This window comes from Haliotis asinina, chromosome 12 (genome assembly GCF_037392515.1).
Source record: "Haliotis asinina isolate JCU_RB_2024 chromosome 12, JCU_Hal_asi_v2, whole genome shotgun sequence".
Taxonomy (NCBI): Eukaryota; Metazoa; Mollusca; class Gastropoda; order Lepetellida; family Haliotidae; genus Haliotis; species Haliotis asinina.
This window is the reverse complement of record NC_090291.1, coordinates 17,638,572-17,654,505: the sequence shown is the minus strand read 5'-3', so window position 1 is coordinate 17,654,505 and position 15,934 is coordinate 17,638,572. Positions and strand designations below refer to the sequence as shown.

General features: G+C 39.2%; 1 protein-coding gene across 1 annotated transcript; it reads left to right on the top strand.

Annotated features, from left to right (window-relative positions):
- Positions 1-577: 577 nt before the first annotated feature.
- Positions 578-15,325, top strand: LOC137258459 (sodium- and chloride-dependent glycine transporter 2-like). Its single transcript, XM_067796145.1, has 13 exons — positions 578-837; positions 990-1,121; positions 2,393-2,666; positions 3,423-3,555; positions 4,045-4,179; positions 6,154-6,257; positions 6,419-6,543; positions 6,727-6,839; positions 7,665-7,793; positions 8,788-8,887; positions 11,488-11,588; positions 11,811-11,978; positions 12,869-15,325. Exons 1-13 carry the CDS (start codon positions 702-704, stop codon positions 12,986-12,988), a joined length of 1,770 nt encoding a protein of 589 aa, XP_067652246.1. The 5' UTR covers positions 578-701; the 3' UTR covers positions 12,989-15,325.
- The last annotated feature ends 609 nt before the right edge of the window (positions 15,326-15,934 follow it).

Genomic DNA, 15,934 nt, shown 5'->3' with positions numbered 1-15,934 from the left:
ATTACTTTCAGAAATTCGTTTTCGTTTTGAAGGAGTTTTAAGGTCAGATCACAGCGTCACGTCTTGACTCTGCGACACAGAATATCGTCATTGAAAGAACGCATGCTGGAGATTACCAGGCGTCTGAGCAGCAGCTCATTGCAGCCAAACAAGTACGTCAACCAGGTAAGGTCACAGGTAACAGACCTGGTGAAATACTTCAAAGTTTACAATGGTTTATAAGGATTATCCGCTGAAATGTTAATAGACGGATGTTGGAACGATAGGTAGTGAGATAATAGTTATCAGCCATCACTTTCTCAAATCTTCTCATTCTGTCAATTAATTAATGAGTCTTACTAAATGTACCACCTGTTCTATTGATTTACATCGTATTACCTATGCATGATTTGTATTGAAAAATAACAATCTAATTCATTGTTTCTTTGTAACGCTGTGTGTTAAAACGACCAGCTTTGTCCACTCGTGTTAGAAGCAAACGTTAATATATGAATATGTATTTATTCATTGTATATTACAAAGATTCATATGGCTCAACTATTTCACATAAATGAATATATGACGAGTATACCATTTCAGTGTTTCTGGCCGACCAAACGATCAGACCGAACTTTAAGCTGAAGGGCATACGATCGAAAGAGCAACCCACATAGCTGCCCTTTCATATCTCAGGGGTTTGAGCCGAGTTCACTCGTTTCACGATGCCTGAGGAAAGACTGGGATCAAAGAAAGAAACTTGGGCTCAGAAGAGAGAGGGCATCTTGTCTATGCTTGGTTTCTGTGTTGGATATGGGTCGCTATTGAGGTTCCCTTATCTTTGTAATAGAAATGGTGGCGGTAAGTGTATTACTAGCTGAAACGCAACTGTCTACAAATATAACACGAAGATGATATCATTAAAGAATGATTAATGCATGAATGCAATTCTCTTACGGATGCATTAAATGTTTTACCTGTAGAACTGTTGTTATCAGAGACACATATTGCAGGTGCCTTCCTCATTCCATATTTCTCTGCTATCATCGCGTGCAGTGTTCCGTTGTTTTTCCTGGAGGTTTCCATGGGACAGTTCACCAGCAGAAGTGTCACTCATGTCTGGGTTGTGTGTCCTCTTCTCAAAGGTGACCACTTTCATTTTTTATGCACCACGTAAGCTCACGAGTGTCACAAAATGTACAAAAATGAGAATTAAACGCGTCGAATCATTATATTGCGAGAGCATGCAAACGAATGTTTTGTGTGTGTGTGTGTGTGTGTGTGTGTGTGTGTGTGTGTGTGTGTGTTTATCTTACCCACATATAAATGTCGCTGTCTGATTAGCTGGCTGATTATAGCTCTTCCATTATTTTCAATGCACACAGTGTACAAGCAAGGTGTATTGCAATACACCCCACTGCCAATAGCAAGTCTTTCGGTACTTCGTGGTAGTTATCTTGAATAACAGTGCGTCAGGCATCAGGCGGAATTACATTGCAGCGACTTTACTGAGACAATAACTACGGGAACAAAACAGCAAGATGTAAGATTCGAATAGTTTGATTCACACAGGTTGGCTGAAGTGTACGATCCCATACTCATGCTTCAAGTAGTTCAAAATTCGGGGACCATGGGTTGAGGTACCCTCGATGTTCTTTTTTCTTTTTCTTTGTTTTGTTTTTTTTATTGTTTGTTATTTTTTTGGGGGAGGGTGTTTGTGTTTCTGTGCTCCTTGCCCTCGATGTTCCTTCTTGTCCGCCCTCCGGCTCAGGGAACATAAACATCGAAGGTACCTCAACCCATGGTCCCCGAATTTTTAACTCTCTCTCTGTGTCTGTGTCTGTGTCTGTCTGTCTCTCTCTGTGTGTGTGTGTGTGTGTGTGTAATCAATAGAAACCATATTACATAAGCAGTAAAGTTCATATTGTTTGAAACTAAAGAACGACAATACACTTACAAGTGACAACGTGAGACAAAATACCCGTAGTAGTGACAGCAAAACTAGCACCTAGCAGCAGTTGTGTTTCCAAATATCCATATATCTGATTTTAATATTAATGCAAGATGATTGAGCCTTCCGTTTGTTGAAGAGCATATTCTAAAGCACTTTCTAAAAAGTAGGTAGCAACAGCACTATAAGTCCCCATCGTCCCTCATATGGTATTCTACCTTCAGTTGCTGGCGATCTATAGCCCATTTACATGTTTAAGTGATGAAATATTACCAAAGTGGTGACTTAAATCTTAACACACTCACTCCATCCAGTGCTGAATATGTCTTCGTTATTCTGGAAGCTTCTATATTACCCTTGCCTCCATAGGTAACGTAACGTACCAAATTCCCCAGCACATTCGTCCACTGAATCTTCACAATGCATCTACAATATTACAATATACATGAACCCCTATCGTTCCAGGAATCGGAATCTCCCAACTGTTTACACTCATCGTCGGGCTCATGCCCTACACATTAATCATGGCCTGGGCAATGTTCTATCTAAGCCAGTCGTTCAGGTCTTCCTTGCCGTGGACAACCTGTAACAATAGGTGGAATACCCCTATGTGTACCAACAAGGTAGCCAATGGTTCATCCGAAGTCTACTTCAACAGTACTGTGGAGCACCAACTTCTGCGAACCGCCGTTTGGAGAAAGCCGAACTCAACTCTGACTGCAGCTGAGGAATTCTGGCAGTATGTTTTGATCGGTCTTGTTCAAGCTTCTGATGCTTATCTCTAAATTAGGTAGGGCGTGCAATTTAAAAATATATATTAACATACAGTTGATGTAAAACTTAACGTCTCATATTGATTGTTCATAGTGAGTGAATGAGTTAACATTTAACGTCACATCGGCAGTATTGCAGCCATATCGTGATTGTTCATAACTAAACAGATCATGGTGAATAATTTCCATTGCCCTCACCTTTAGAACAATCGTTAATGTGTTTGTTTTTATCATTTCTGAAAGGTCCATTTCACCAGTAGGAATGATTTCTCGCCATAACGTAACGTTATCCATTATCATATGAAATGAGCAAACTGAGGGTCGTTTCGGCCGTAAGCAATTGCGTCATTTCGTTGTTTGTTGTTTTACACCACCCTCAGGAATATTCTGGCTATACGGTGGCGGTCTGTAAATAATCGAGTCTGGACCTGGCAATCCACAGATGAGCAGCATAAATATCGCTCTATGCAATTACGACGTGTCCTGCGACTAGCATGTATTGCTGTTTCTTCCCCAGGTCCATAAAATATCGACAGACAAGATTGAGTCAGAATAACTAACTCGAAACTACGAAGGATAATGTGCACATCCAGAATTAATGTTACGAGTCCATTGCCAAGACTCAGTGCACCAAATATTTGACCATTATGCCAGGTTTAGATCAGTACTGTTCATCTCTCTGTATACGTCCACAAATCCCAAGGAAACGTTAATGTTGAAAGGTTCAAAGCCCTTGGGGTGTCAACTGGGATCGACAACTTTGGGTCTGTGCAGCCCCACCTTATGCTGTGTCTCCTTTGTTGCTGGACCATTTTGTTCCTGTGTTTGATGAAAGGTGTGAAGTCGGTAGGGAAGGTAGGCTGCTAAAAGTATGCTGTTTTATCGCTACCTCTGACTAAGGTGCTTCTATAGTGTTGATGGTATCAGTATCAAGAGAAGTGTAGAGACGGATACGTGTATCATTAAGGAGTCGCTTACATCTGCGACACGTGTACAAGTGGGATAACGTTCTCTTTCACTAGTTCCGTACATACTCGTAGGTCAATACCCGAATTCTCAAGCTGGCACCGGCTGTCAAAATAGCGATAAACGTAGCCGCAACACGAGCTGCTATGCGTGATGTGTAGTTTTACAAACAAACACACCACCTGCAAACAAAGAATGACGTTCACCAGTTAAATCATAGCCTGCCTATCGAACTAAGATTTGGTTCAAGGACCGGAGACGGCTTCGAAATTCTGTATTCCAGTACAAACTACAAGATGTAATGTTGTGTTTTTTTCGGAAATGGAGGGAATGATTTTCGTATTCCATTTAAAGTTAGCCGTAACATGTGAGTTCTAGGTTGCTCACGTGACTGCACTGACGCCGTACGTTCTCCTGACGGCGCTGCTGATCAGGTCGTGCATGATGCCTGGATCTGTCGATGGGCTTCGATATTTCATCAGCCCCGACTTCTCGCAACTTGGTTCAGTTAAGGTGAGATAAGACGCGTAAGAAATGAATTCTCACCGCAAGTGAATTATGAGAACAGGTGTGTGTACAACATCACACCTCGTGCATATTGCCCATACCCCTACTATTAAATTCAACTTCCTTTCTTACAATGGCAATTTGACGTTTGTAATATCAGTTATTTTTACTTGGGATCGTTTCTTTTGCCGGTTAGGTAAAATGTAGTGGTTGTTCAGACAACATTCCCTTCAAAAACAAACTGTACAGAATTTCACATTGCCTTCTTCGCACGCATTTCGGTACCACTATAAAACCCCATGTTATGATTACAGTTGAAAACTTGTTCCCACCATCGAGTCTACTAGCTTTAAGAGAGTGAATGATCCACATCGGCAATATTTCATCCATATCCTGGCGAGAACATATTTGACACTGAAATAGAACATGTGTATAATATAAACCTGTCTTTAGAGGGCAGTAAAACAACTAGGATCACAATGACAACTAAAACCAGTATATAAAGTTAAAACTAATAGCATTATTTGGGCAGTACAATATAAAACCTGGCCATAACTCACCATCACCTGATCATTGATCCTCATACTAGGGACCATGGAGACTTACTGTACTTTTGATACCTACATGGACCCTAGTTTGATTTATATCAACTATTCAGCCGCATGCGATTATGATCAAAATGAGTCCAAATTAAAATTAGTACTGCTGGTAAATTTAAATTTCTTTTGAATGTTTCGGGACTTAAGTACCTCCTTTACGAGAAGATCATAAAACATATAACGTTTGGAATAGTGCAAAATAAAATGCTGACTTAAAAGAGAGTCCACGTCTAATTATATTAGTTATAGGTCAATATCATCAAAAGAAGAAAGAGGTAGGGCGGTAGGATATGCTGTGAAACATGATTTATCGTATGAATGTGACAATTCCCTGAATTTAGTTTTGTCATCTACAAAAGAAATCACGGGTGCAGCACTTGCAGGTACTTGTGGTTTTGGAGAGTGTTCACATCTGAACTCAACATTTTCTTACCTCTACATTTGTATTCTGCCCAAGTTTGTTTCGTGGGCATTCTGGACTTTGACCTGTAAAGTTACGCATGAGCCCTCCGTTTCCATGAGTCAATCATATCATTATATTGATGCGCTCGTACAATATCGAGATACGTAACCGTGTCGGGTTGTGGTCTCCGTCCTAGTGAGATAGTTTTGGAGTGAATGAGTTTAGATTTAGACCGCTTTTAGCAATATTCCTGCAATACCCCGGCCAAAGACACCAGAAATGCGTTTCACACGTACCCACGTGGGGTATCGAACCCGGGTATTCAGCGGGACGAGCGAACGCTGAAATCACTAGGCTACCCCACCCGTACAGTCTCAGAGTGAACGTCACAACAGCAGGTCTGACAGAAGTATGGCATATTCTTGGAGATATCTGATTGAAATATGAGTAAGACAATTACATTTCTAAAACATGGAACTCCTTCAATAAAACAACAGCATCAAAACATTACCAATGTATATCCACAGATTACATTTTCCTTGAGCAGATACAGTGTGATACATGATAGTCTACCTTCTTCTACCCCGAGCAATAAAATTATCGCACAGTTTCTGACGTATTCGAATTACAATGGTCATATCTGGACGAGACCGCTAATGACACTCCACCAGACATTTAACCCATTATATTTATACATTGAAATATTGGCAAAATATAATTTGATTCAAGGTTATTTTCATAGTATACTATGAAAGCATAGATCTATGTAATAACTATGATACATGGTAAACGTCTTATGTAATTAAATGCGGATTAGGAAGCAAGAACTGAAACGTATCGAAGTGAACATATGAACCAGATGTTTTTTTCAAAGAAATGTAAATTAGACGTTTTGCACAGGAATAGTTAAAGTTCCTCGAGTCAGAAAGTTCAAGCCTGATGTTTCATCACATTTACTAGTGTATATTTCCATTACAGGTATGGTTAGAAGCTCTTCTCCAAGCCTTTTATTCCATGGGTACAACGTTTGGCACACTGATCACTTTAAGCAGCTACAACAAATTCAACAACAATTACATCAGGTGATTCCACATTGTACGCTATTTTAGTTGAAACTTTCATCATTGTACAACTTAATAATCAATATATATATATATATATGTGTGTGTGTGTGTGTGTGTGTGTTACTGGCATCCCTTATCCCTTATTCATTATCATAGATTATTTTGTATTCATGGTTTAGAGACGTGGCACTGCTGACACTCGTGGGAGAGGCGACCAGTATATTCTGTGGATTGGTAATGTTCTCTACTCTTGGTTTTATGGCTCACGGGGCAAAGATACCTTTGTCGGAGGTAGTATCTTCAGGTAAGCCATCCATAACGAAACTTTAGATGTAAGTCTACATTTCATTCTCGCGATATAGTGACGTCCCAATTACAACGTTTGCAAGGACAACGTGGGGTTTCCTAAAACCTGTTGATTTTAGATTCAACGAGAAAGTATTTAATTGTGTTGTCGTTCCATTGATTTATATTGTTCCGTTGACAGGAATAGGGCTTGGTTTCATCATCTACCCTGAAGCTTTAGCCCAGCTACCTTTGCCACAACTGTGGTCAGTCCTGTTCTTCCTTACGCTGCTATCTTTGGGAATCGACACAGTGGTAAATACATTATTCACAGTTCTTGATTAGTATATTTTCGAGTTAATAATAAAATATCGACATGTACATATGTAACGTCATTTCTTTGGACACACGCTACATATATATTATATTGTCCTCTATAGATAAACTGTTTTAGGTCTAATTACTAGTGTTACATTCTTTTCTGTTATATTCTAGTTGTTTTACTGTCCTTTGTCGACAGGTTTTTATAATGCACATATATTCCATTTCGGTGTTATGTTCCCGTCACGATATGGCAGAGACATTGCCGATGTGACGTTAAATATTAACTCACTCAATCACTACATTAGTGGATTCGTTGTCATTGTTAGTCCCACAATTTCTGAAAGAGGAGAAGACCCGTCCTTCAACTTGGGAGTATCTGTCACTTGGGGAGGGATGGATTGGGGAAATACGAATTATCTTGTAAGTTACTACTTGCCTTACCACTTGATAATTCTACTTACATTGCATCGTATCCATCACAGACACTTTCCTTGATTTCACGCAAAAGCTACATAACACATCACCGGTTACATTGTTTTGGCTCATATCAATGACATTGTTGACAGTGCCGTGACCGAATCTCCCGTATAATCCAACCTTTATATATTTGTTATTTGGATACGGTTTTTAGGTACAGATATACAGAAACAGTTTTCATGTTCTTTTTTACAACAGTTCCATTATATTCCATTACAGTAATGAAGGTACTGTAAGTACTCATGGACCTTAGTACGGTGATCAACCCTCAGTTGCTGGTTATCTATAACCCGCTCTTAGATTATACATATAGTAACATATATTTTGCTTTTTTGACAGTTTGGATCACTTGAGTCATTGATAGCAGTACTTTCAGAAGCGTTCCCACGACAGAAGTTCAGAAGAGTTCATATCACAGCAGGAATATGTGTTTTTTTCTCCCTTCTTTCTATTCCGTACACAACGAGGGTAGGCTGTTCATCCAATTGTATATTTAAAGACAATCCCTCCAAAGAAAACCTTATTTCATATATGAAATATTAATCATGTTAAGAATATTATTACAATCACAGTGTTAAATGAGTTTCTGAAACATGTTTCATCTCAACCCGGTCAAGTTATTGTTCAAAATTGAGACCTAATTATAATTGGATGAAGATAAACTGTTACGGTTAATATATTGCCATGATAAAGTTATAAGACTCTCCTCTGAACCAGCAAACTCTAAAACTAGACAAGTCTAAAATATTCAGTAATACAGTATAATATATATAATATTGAGCAAACAATGACCAAATGACAATAAATCACAATACAGATTTCTAAAACAATGCAGTTGAGTCACAAATCTAATTAATGGGTCACAAATATCAAATATTAGTTCACCAGAGTCTTGCCATTTACAGTGAGAGCAGAAATACTAAATGGGGCTTGATTACAATGAGAGCAGTACGGCATGACCTTAAACGACGAGCAAACAGATGTATCCAGTGAAAGTTCGTGTGTGCCCGTCAACACAACCAGCCTTTATGTATACTGACACAGATTCTTGAACACGCCAGCAAAGCGTGACTGTAACAGTTTTTCCCCAGAATCTTCTCGATCGGCCTCGTGTTAAACTTCAGTCAAACTACATACTTTTAAAAAAGATTAAATCAAGGGAGACAACTCTAAGCACTACTTAAAATGTGTACCTCTAAAATACTGTTGCCATTGAACATACATGAAGCAAAATGTGACCCATAATAACCATCACCTAATAAATGATTATACAAATTAAAAACAAAACACACCCTCGTAACAAAACTAACAGGCAAACGAAACGATACCAATCCAAAATCATTGATATTACTTAGCGAAAATCCAAAGAAAAAGAAAAGGAGAGTGAATTTTAATAAGATGTGTATGGACAACATGCAGTTATGTTGTCCGCCATTATATATTCCTGCTCCCTTTCTTTAAGGGTGGAGTCTACCTCTTCCAACTGTTAGACTGGTACGCTTCCTCCTTCAGTGTGCTGCTGATTGGTTGTCTTGAGTGTGTGGTAATCAGCTGGGTCTATGGTAATGAATATTCAGGTTATTTGGTTTCCCGTTTCTAATGATGCAGCCGCTGCATTGTGCACAATACTAGCTAAAACAATAAACCCAACTGTTAATTTATCAACATGGTTGCCCTGAAATGTCATGTTGTTTTGAAACGTGATCTCCACTGATGACAGGCCGCAATGAATGAAGTCAAACAATCATGTTCAAGCCCAAATGAATGCTAGTGAGTACTAGTACCAACCGTGACGAAGTAAAGGACGCCTGTATATGTTGGGAAGTTTAACAGTCAGTTTTCTGACAAGTTTTGCTGTCCTTTTGACGTTGAATGCTGCATGGCAGCTAACATCAGACGTACAATCATGTCCTATCACTACCAGCTACAAATCGTCGGGGCTATCACACACCTTCCCTCAAACACGGCCCATGCTTTTGTGTGCTCGTTGGTGTTATTGCGAATGAATTACTGCAACAGTCTCTTGACCGGTATATCAAACGATAAGTTCAAGAGGCTGCAACGTGTTGAAAATACAACAGCCAGTGTTATAACGAGGTGCAGGAAATCACCCAACTTTACTCCTCTCCTGAGTCTAACAAACCTTAGAAGGAGGTGACGTGTGATAACCTTTGAGATTGACCAATCAGAACATACCTTACCAAATCGTGCCCCTCTGGAAGGATTTCGTATTGGCTAAGGACATACAACAGGAATGATAACTACTCTATGCCTGTTTGATTCCAGTGGCACTTAATATCACCGAAGTTCTCATACAGTATATTGCTGTTTTTGATTGTTTCGTTATGTTTTCTGGTTTGTTTTCTTTTGAGTTTTTTGTTTCCTTTTTGTTTCTTTTTTTTTCTTCTTTTTTTTTTTTGAAGATTTAAACCTCCTTGACATAACAGAAAAAAGAGAAAATCATATCTGTTAAAGACATATTAATACCAGAGGTTCACGTTATATGTCCAGTTATATTCCTGAATAAGGTTTTATGATCACAAAGAGATTTGTCTTATTGAATATGCAAACAGTTTATAAGGTAAACAAAACAGTCACATTAAATCCACAGGAGATAACAGAAAAGATATGAATGACAGATAAAATATTCCTAGAGATAAGAAATATATGTCAAGTGTGACAGATGAAATTGATTAGTTACATACAGATATAATATTATTGACTTGAAACTGGTAGCGATTTATGATTACATTTCCTAAAACTGTTAGAAGCGCACGCACAGTGACCATAATTAGCCCGTACGATTGCCAGAAATACACTCACTTGGAACAGTGAGAGCCGTTACATCAACACGAGTGTGTATTTGAATTTCCCATCGTCAGTCGCATTCTTCTTATCAAAAAGTTCGCCTTAGACAGCACAGCAATGTTAGCTTTGTTCGTAGTACTTTCAGTATGACGATATATGATATTTTTTATTTTTTTATTTCTAAGCCATAACATAAAGTCATAAACGATTTAAGTAGTCGGGATTGCTTTTTGCAAAGAGTTGTGATCATTACGCGAGTGCTGACTGGTTTGTCATATTTTGGCAAAAGAAGCATCGAGTGGGGGACGAGTGATCTTGCAAGTTACGGAAAATGGAGAGTGCTGACCAGTCATCCCGACAGTGGACATTCGCACACACCTTTTGAACTTTTACCTCAAGAAGGTTTGAACCCGAACGATTGAGAATGCTATTGTCGGTACGATCGCTAATTGGTGGTGCATATGGAATACAGTCACTGAAAAAAGTGTTGATTTTTTCAATATTAAAGGATGCCAGAAATATCGGCTAATGGTCACCATGTCATCAGAGAACCATAAGCGTATATACTGTAGGTCAAATATCTTTGTTACATGCAGGTTGTGTTTGTTGAGGGATCAGTGACTGGTGAATTTTGTATGTCCCGCCACACCCAAAACAGTAGCCGTTGTAGGACTGAGTAAATCCGTTCGGCCGTCTCGCGTTTGATTGGACAGTCATAGGTCGCTCAAAGGTTCCCTGACGATACCTCCTCCTGGTCTTTGTTAGATCTAGTAGAGCAGTGTAACAAGCGATGTTGAGACGGTTTAGCGTTATGAGCGCTATATCACCTACTGAATGGAGTTTGGCGCATTATAAATGTACTTGTTATCAATATTGATTATAGTCTGACTTTTCATATGGCGTGTTATTCCATACAGACGGTGATAAGAAAGTCTATTTATAACTTGTCACCTACGATCGTACAAGTATGTGCGTTGTGACATTTCAAAACAAACAGAAATACTCGAGAGAACCATTTACCGTCCAGCCTCCTTAAAATACATTCCCTTTACATATACCGGTTACGTATACAGAATTCACTAAGAGATGTAAAGGTACCTTTTCCACAATCCCCAAGGTTATTTTTGTTTGTTTGATCGGCATTCCAAACGTTGATGAGTCAATAACGAAGCACAGAATGTAATGAATAGATCATTCTTGTATAGATCAGCGTTTCCATGACAATTAGGAATTTATCTACATCGAAACGTCGCTCAGATGTGCGATAAACAAAAAGTGACCATCCCTACGATTCGTTACAGATTCGTCATGTGTAACATAACGAATTCTGTGTAACACTGGACGTTCACTTTAGGTTCCAAGCGGTTCAGTTTGGACGTGGAAATGATGCTTGGGCGAAGAACCCCTGTGGTGCTGAACATTTTGCTATCGTACATCACCCCTGTCATCATGTTTGTAAGTAAACCTAGTCTGTCTTCAGGAACTCCCCGCCTTATCAGTTTCGTTAGGTTAAGTCTCGGATCTCTTGATGTTCGACACGCCCACCGACAGCTATTGACATCTCCATACTGTTCTCCTATCACTTTCTGTGAACTACCCTCCGTTTCTCGGAAGACTCTGATCGCTTTTCTCTTGTTATCGTGTCGCCCATGATGTTAATTCCTATATGTTTCTCAGGCAGGTCTGATCCTGTCTCTCTTCAAATACGACCCACCTAGTTACGGAGCCTACGTATATCCTGTTTCCGCCAAGATAGCTGGAATCCTCATGGCAGTCTTCATGGCTGCACCGGTACTGGTGGTGCTGATCTACGAGGTTGTTCAGAAGGATGGGACGATCATGCAAGTATGTTTCTTGAGTGGTGTGCAGTAAGTTTCATAGAGTGAGATACGATTTCCAAAAAGTCAGAACTAGTGAACACATTTATCAGTCAAAGTTCATGTCTAAATGTTTGTGGTGGTTTGATTTAGATATTAATGTAAATTATTTAAATTGAGATTGCAGATTGTATCTAACTGATTATATACCCTCATTTATTAGACAATGTTGTCAGTTTTGACTTTTGTAGCCCCCGTTTCGGCCATACTCTCTTTCTTCACGTGTTAATCTCGCCATGTGTGTTTGACCAATGGTTCACTCTCACACAGCCTTCCCAAAAGGGTATTGTTAAGACAAGATTACACCATGGGTTGGTGATATATACGAGCCAGGTAATTAGCAGTAGCTTATGAAGCGTCGGCCTTTCTTCATGGGTTGTAGTCTGTAGTATTTTATTACCATTTTAACATTTTTAGCCACTATTTTCTAATATATTTACAATTTAGCCACAGTTTTCGAAATGCAATCTTTTTGCTTCAAGTGTGAATTTATTTACATTTTGCTGAACCACTTTCTTTGTTGTGTAACATATCACTAAGTGATTTTGTATTTCCTACTGTGGAAAATGGGAAATGTTACTCAAGCTGAGGCTTATAATTACTTATAATTACTTCCTTTGTCATATCACCCCATAGTTGAACAGGTAATTAAATGCCTGGTTCCTCTGTGTATATCGGTGAATGATGTAAGATCATTGTTTCGCGACTAACAATATGTTTCCAAATTAGTGGTGTGACTGACCAATACATTTTCAACAACTTTACAACAATCACTTTCGCTAGCGGCAAGAGAATTCAGAGAAGAGTATGCTTGGAAGTCAGTCGAACGTTCACGATTGCCCTTTTAATGTTTTACAGCGTCTGAAGGTAGCAAGTCAACCGTCCCCTGACTGGGGCCCCGCTCGGACAGAACACAGGATAATCTATCTTGAAGGAGAGCTTTCTCAACGAAGGATATATATTAATGACACCAACTGAAGGGCCTGGTTAGGCTGCATAAAAAAATAAATGTTTCTCTTTTTCGAAAAAAAAACGAGGGCGGTAAGACTTTTTAAAATTTTTGATGGGAAAAAAGTGACGACGGAGGAACACATTTGTAGTTTTTCTCACAGAAATACAGCTTGGGAAGTTTAGCACGTTTCAATGCGTTGTAGATTCAGCCACACTCGTTCTTACATATACACTGTTTCTTCAAATGGATGATCACACAGAAACATTTGAGATACATGTGGTGTCACCTTAGACCAGCGAGTTTGTTCACAATTGCCCCTCTTCACACAGAAAGGAATGGGTGCCGAATGGGATATGTCATGTGGCTATAACCTTCTTGCGTCTAGCAGGCAGCTTGTGTTATCGGGGGTAATACTGATACAAATTTGCAGCGCTTTGAACATGCACTAGTGCATGGAGTCTGGCGCTCTACATATACACTGTATTATTATTCATATGTTTTACAGATTAAAGATAATATGCGGCAGAGAGTGTTCTGATGATCCTGGCACAGTCAGGCTGGTAAGGTTCATCATCAGCCGAGGACCCTTGCCCTCCGGCTCTGTTCTCCGCCAAGACAGCGAATGGGACTTCTCCCAGGAAACGCTGGTCAGTCGAACCCACCAAGGACTTTCCGAAGAATATGCGGACTCCCCAACACTGCAGCCTCCTGCATTACCCAGAGTGTCAGAAGGGCACAGAGAACAATGGGGAGTCTCACGACAGTGTGCTTGTGGTGCAAGCGAGACATTTCAAATGCGAGGTCCGCATATTTAGCATACTTTTCCTGTATCTTGCCAAACTCATTGCTGTCAAAAGGGACAGAAATTCAGTGATATATAGTAAATTCACTGACTTTATTAAACAGGACAAGGTTTTCTGAGGCTGTATATGGACCTGTTCCACGGAAACATTTTCCATAACGCCATGGAACATGTTCAGGGTCGTACAATGGATGGATCTCGGAGCCAGTCATGGCGGAGACGGTAGTAAAAGGCCATGCCATCATGTCTTTTAAGATATGCTCTTTGTGCCAAGGAAGGGTATCCACTGGCATGGTGTTGAAAAGTCTCTGTAAATCCATTACACAGTCGACATTTCATGTTAATATTTTGTTTAAGGCCACTTCACTCATATTTCAAATTGACAGGAATCAAGGAGAATTAGGCTGAAAATATATTTCCAAAATTCGAACTGCAATCGGAAGGGAATGCCAACATATACAGTTTTTTCAAGCTTTATAAGAATGAGACTCCCAAATGTTATCAGTCGTTTCAGTGACAGGTGTTCACGTTTTTGTGTGATTCGGCGGCGTTCTGATGACGTCAGAGATCATTTGAGGAGTATTCGGGACGTTCTGACTGTATTCCAGGTTACAATCGAGCTGTATTTCAACTTCAGTCGAAATATTCAGATACATTTGAAGAAATGTACCTGAAGTCCAGCACTAATCGAGATACATTGCAACTCATTCGAGGTGCGTTTGAGCCATTCTGACAGCATTTGGAAGTGGTTGTCTTCTCTATTATTCCTCGAATGTATTCAGAATGCTTAGAATGCAGTAAGAATACACAGAATGCAGTTCGAATCCACCTCATATGCCGTTCGATATTTTTCCACTTCAAATGTACCTCGAAAATTTTGAACATGTTCAAAACACTCGGGCATGTTACCATAAGACATGACACAATTAGTTACATACTCCCGGAATCCAGTAAGAAGTTTTAGAATTCTGTTCGAATTTCCAGGAATGTCCAGAAATTTTCATTCCGACAGCATTCCGGCACATTCCGGTTCATTCCGCCTCAGATGTGTAAAGGGGTTATTAAGAATCACATTTTGGCAATTGCGAGTTGGAAGCTACTGGTATTCAAATACTGAACATATAAACAGCGTGATTCTTTGTCAAAGCCAACGTGTACACATTTACACATGCAGTATTAAGAAAACGCACCCAAACCTAACTTTCACTCTGAAAGAAATATTCTTTGTGGAAAATCATATATGCTAAATGATGAAGCGTTTCAATCATAAGTGAGGCCTTCTCTTTCCAGTACTCCAATGACTTTAGAATGCATTCATAATTAATTGCGTCCCTTGTCTGGTGATCTACCCTCTGTTGTTGGCAATGTACAGCCTGTTTTCATATTGTATTGTCTAAATAGAGATATTAGGTTTAACGTTTATGAAGTTTATTTATTTGATACTGGCTTAATACCTGTATATCAAGTATATCCTATGTACCACAGTTTTGTACGTATGACATTGGAACCTTGGGAACCAGCAATAAAATTAAGAATATTTTATGATTATGTGTAAATGCCACTATGCGTTTTATTTACATGATGAAATACATATAGATATGCAATTGTAAGCCACAGTTCCATACGTTGCAACATTCCTTTCATTGCCTAAGGTGTTACCCGAAACAGTATCAATGAAGTGATGATATCTGTGCACGGTATTACCGTTATATCGTGTATCGTATTGAAGTGATGATATCTGTGCACGGTATTACCGTTATATCGTGTATCGCATTGAAGTGATGATATCTGTGCACAGCATTACCGTTATATCGTGTATCGCATTGACGTGATGATATCTGTGCACGGTATTACCGTTATATCGTGTATCGCATTGACGTGATGATATCTGTGCACGGTATTACCGTTATATCGTGTATCGCATTGAAGTGATGATATCTGTGCACGGTATTACCGTTATATCGCAATACGTTTTACAAACGACACATATTGCAATACTATTTCTGAGAACCGGTATATTTGAGGTTATCTTTATGTTTTAAATTAAAATTTCATTCACAACAAAATTTTCACTTCTTTATTCAATGACAAAACGGCATAATGTAATGCTAAAAAGAAAATAGAATCCCTGACTATGCAACTTAGTTTTGATATTGCTGTTTTCAGAGCC

What these genes read in the sequence shown, in the direction of transcription:
- LOC137258459 (XM_067796145.1), top strand. Translation starts at nt 702, where the DNA reads ATGCCTGAGGAAAGACTGGGATCAAAGAAAGAAACTTGGGCTCAGAAG. An exon ending in CTTTGGGAATCGACACAGTG is followed by an intron (nt 6,840 to 7,664) that starts GTAAATACATTA and finishes CTTTTTTGACAG; the next exon opens with TTTGGATCACTTGAGTCATT. An exon ending in CTATTCCGTACACAACGAGG is followed by an intron (nt 7,794 to 8,787) that starts GTAGGCTGTTCA and finishes CCTTTCTTTAAG; the next exon opens with GGTGGAGTCTACCTCTTCCA.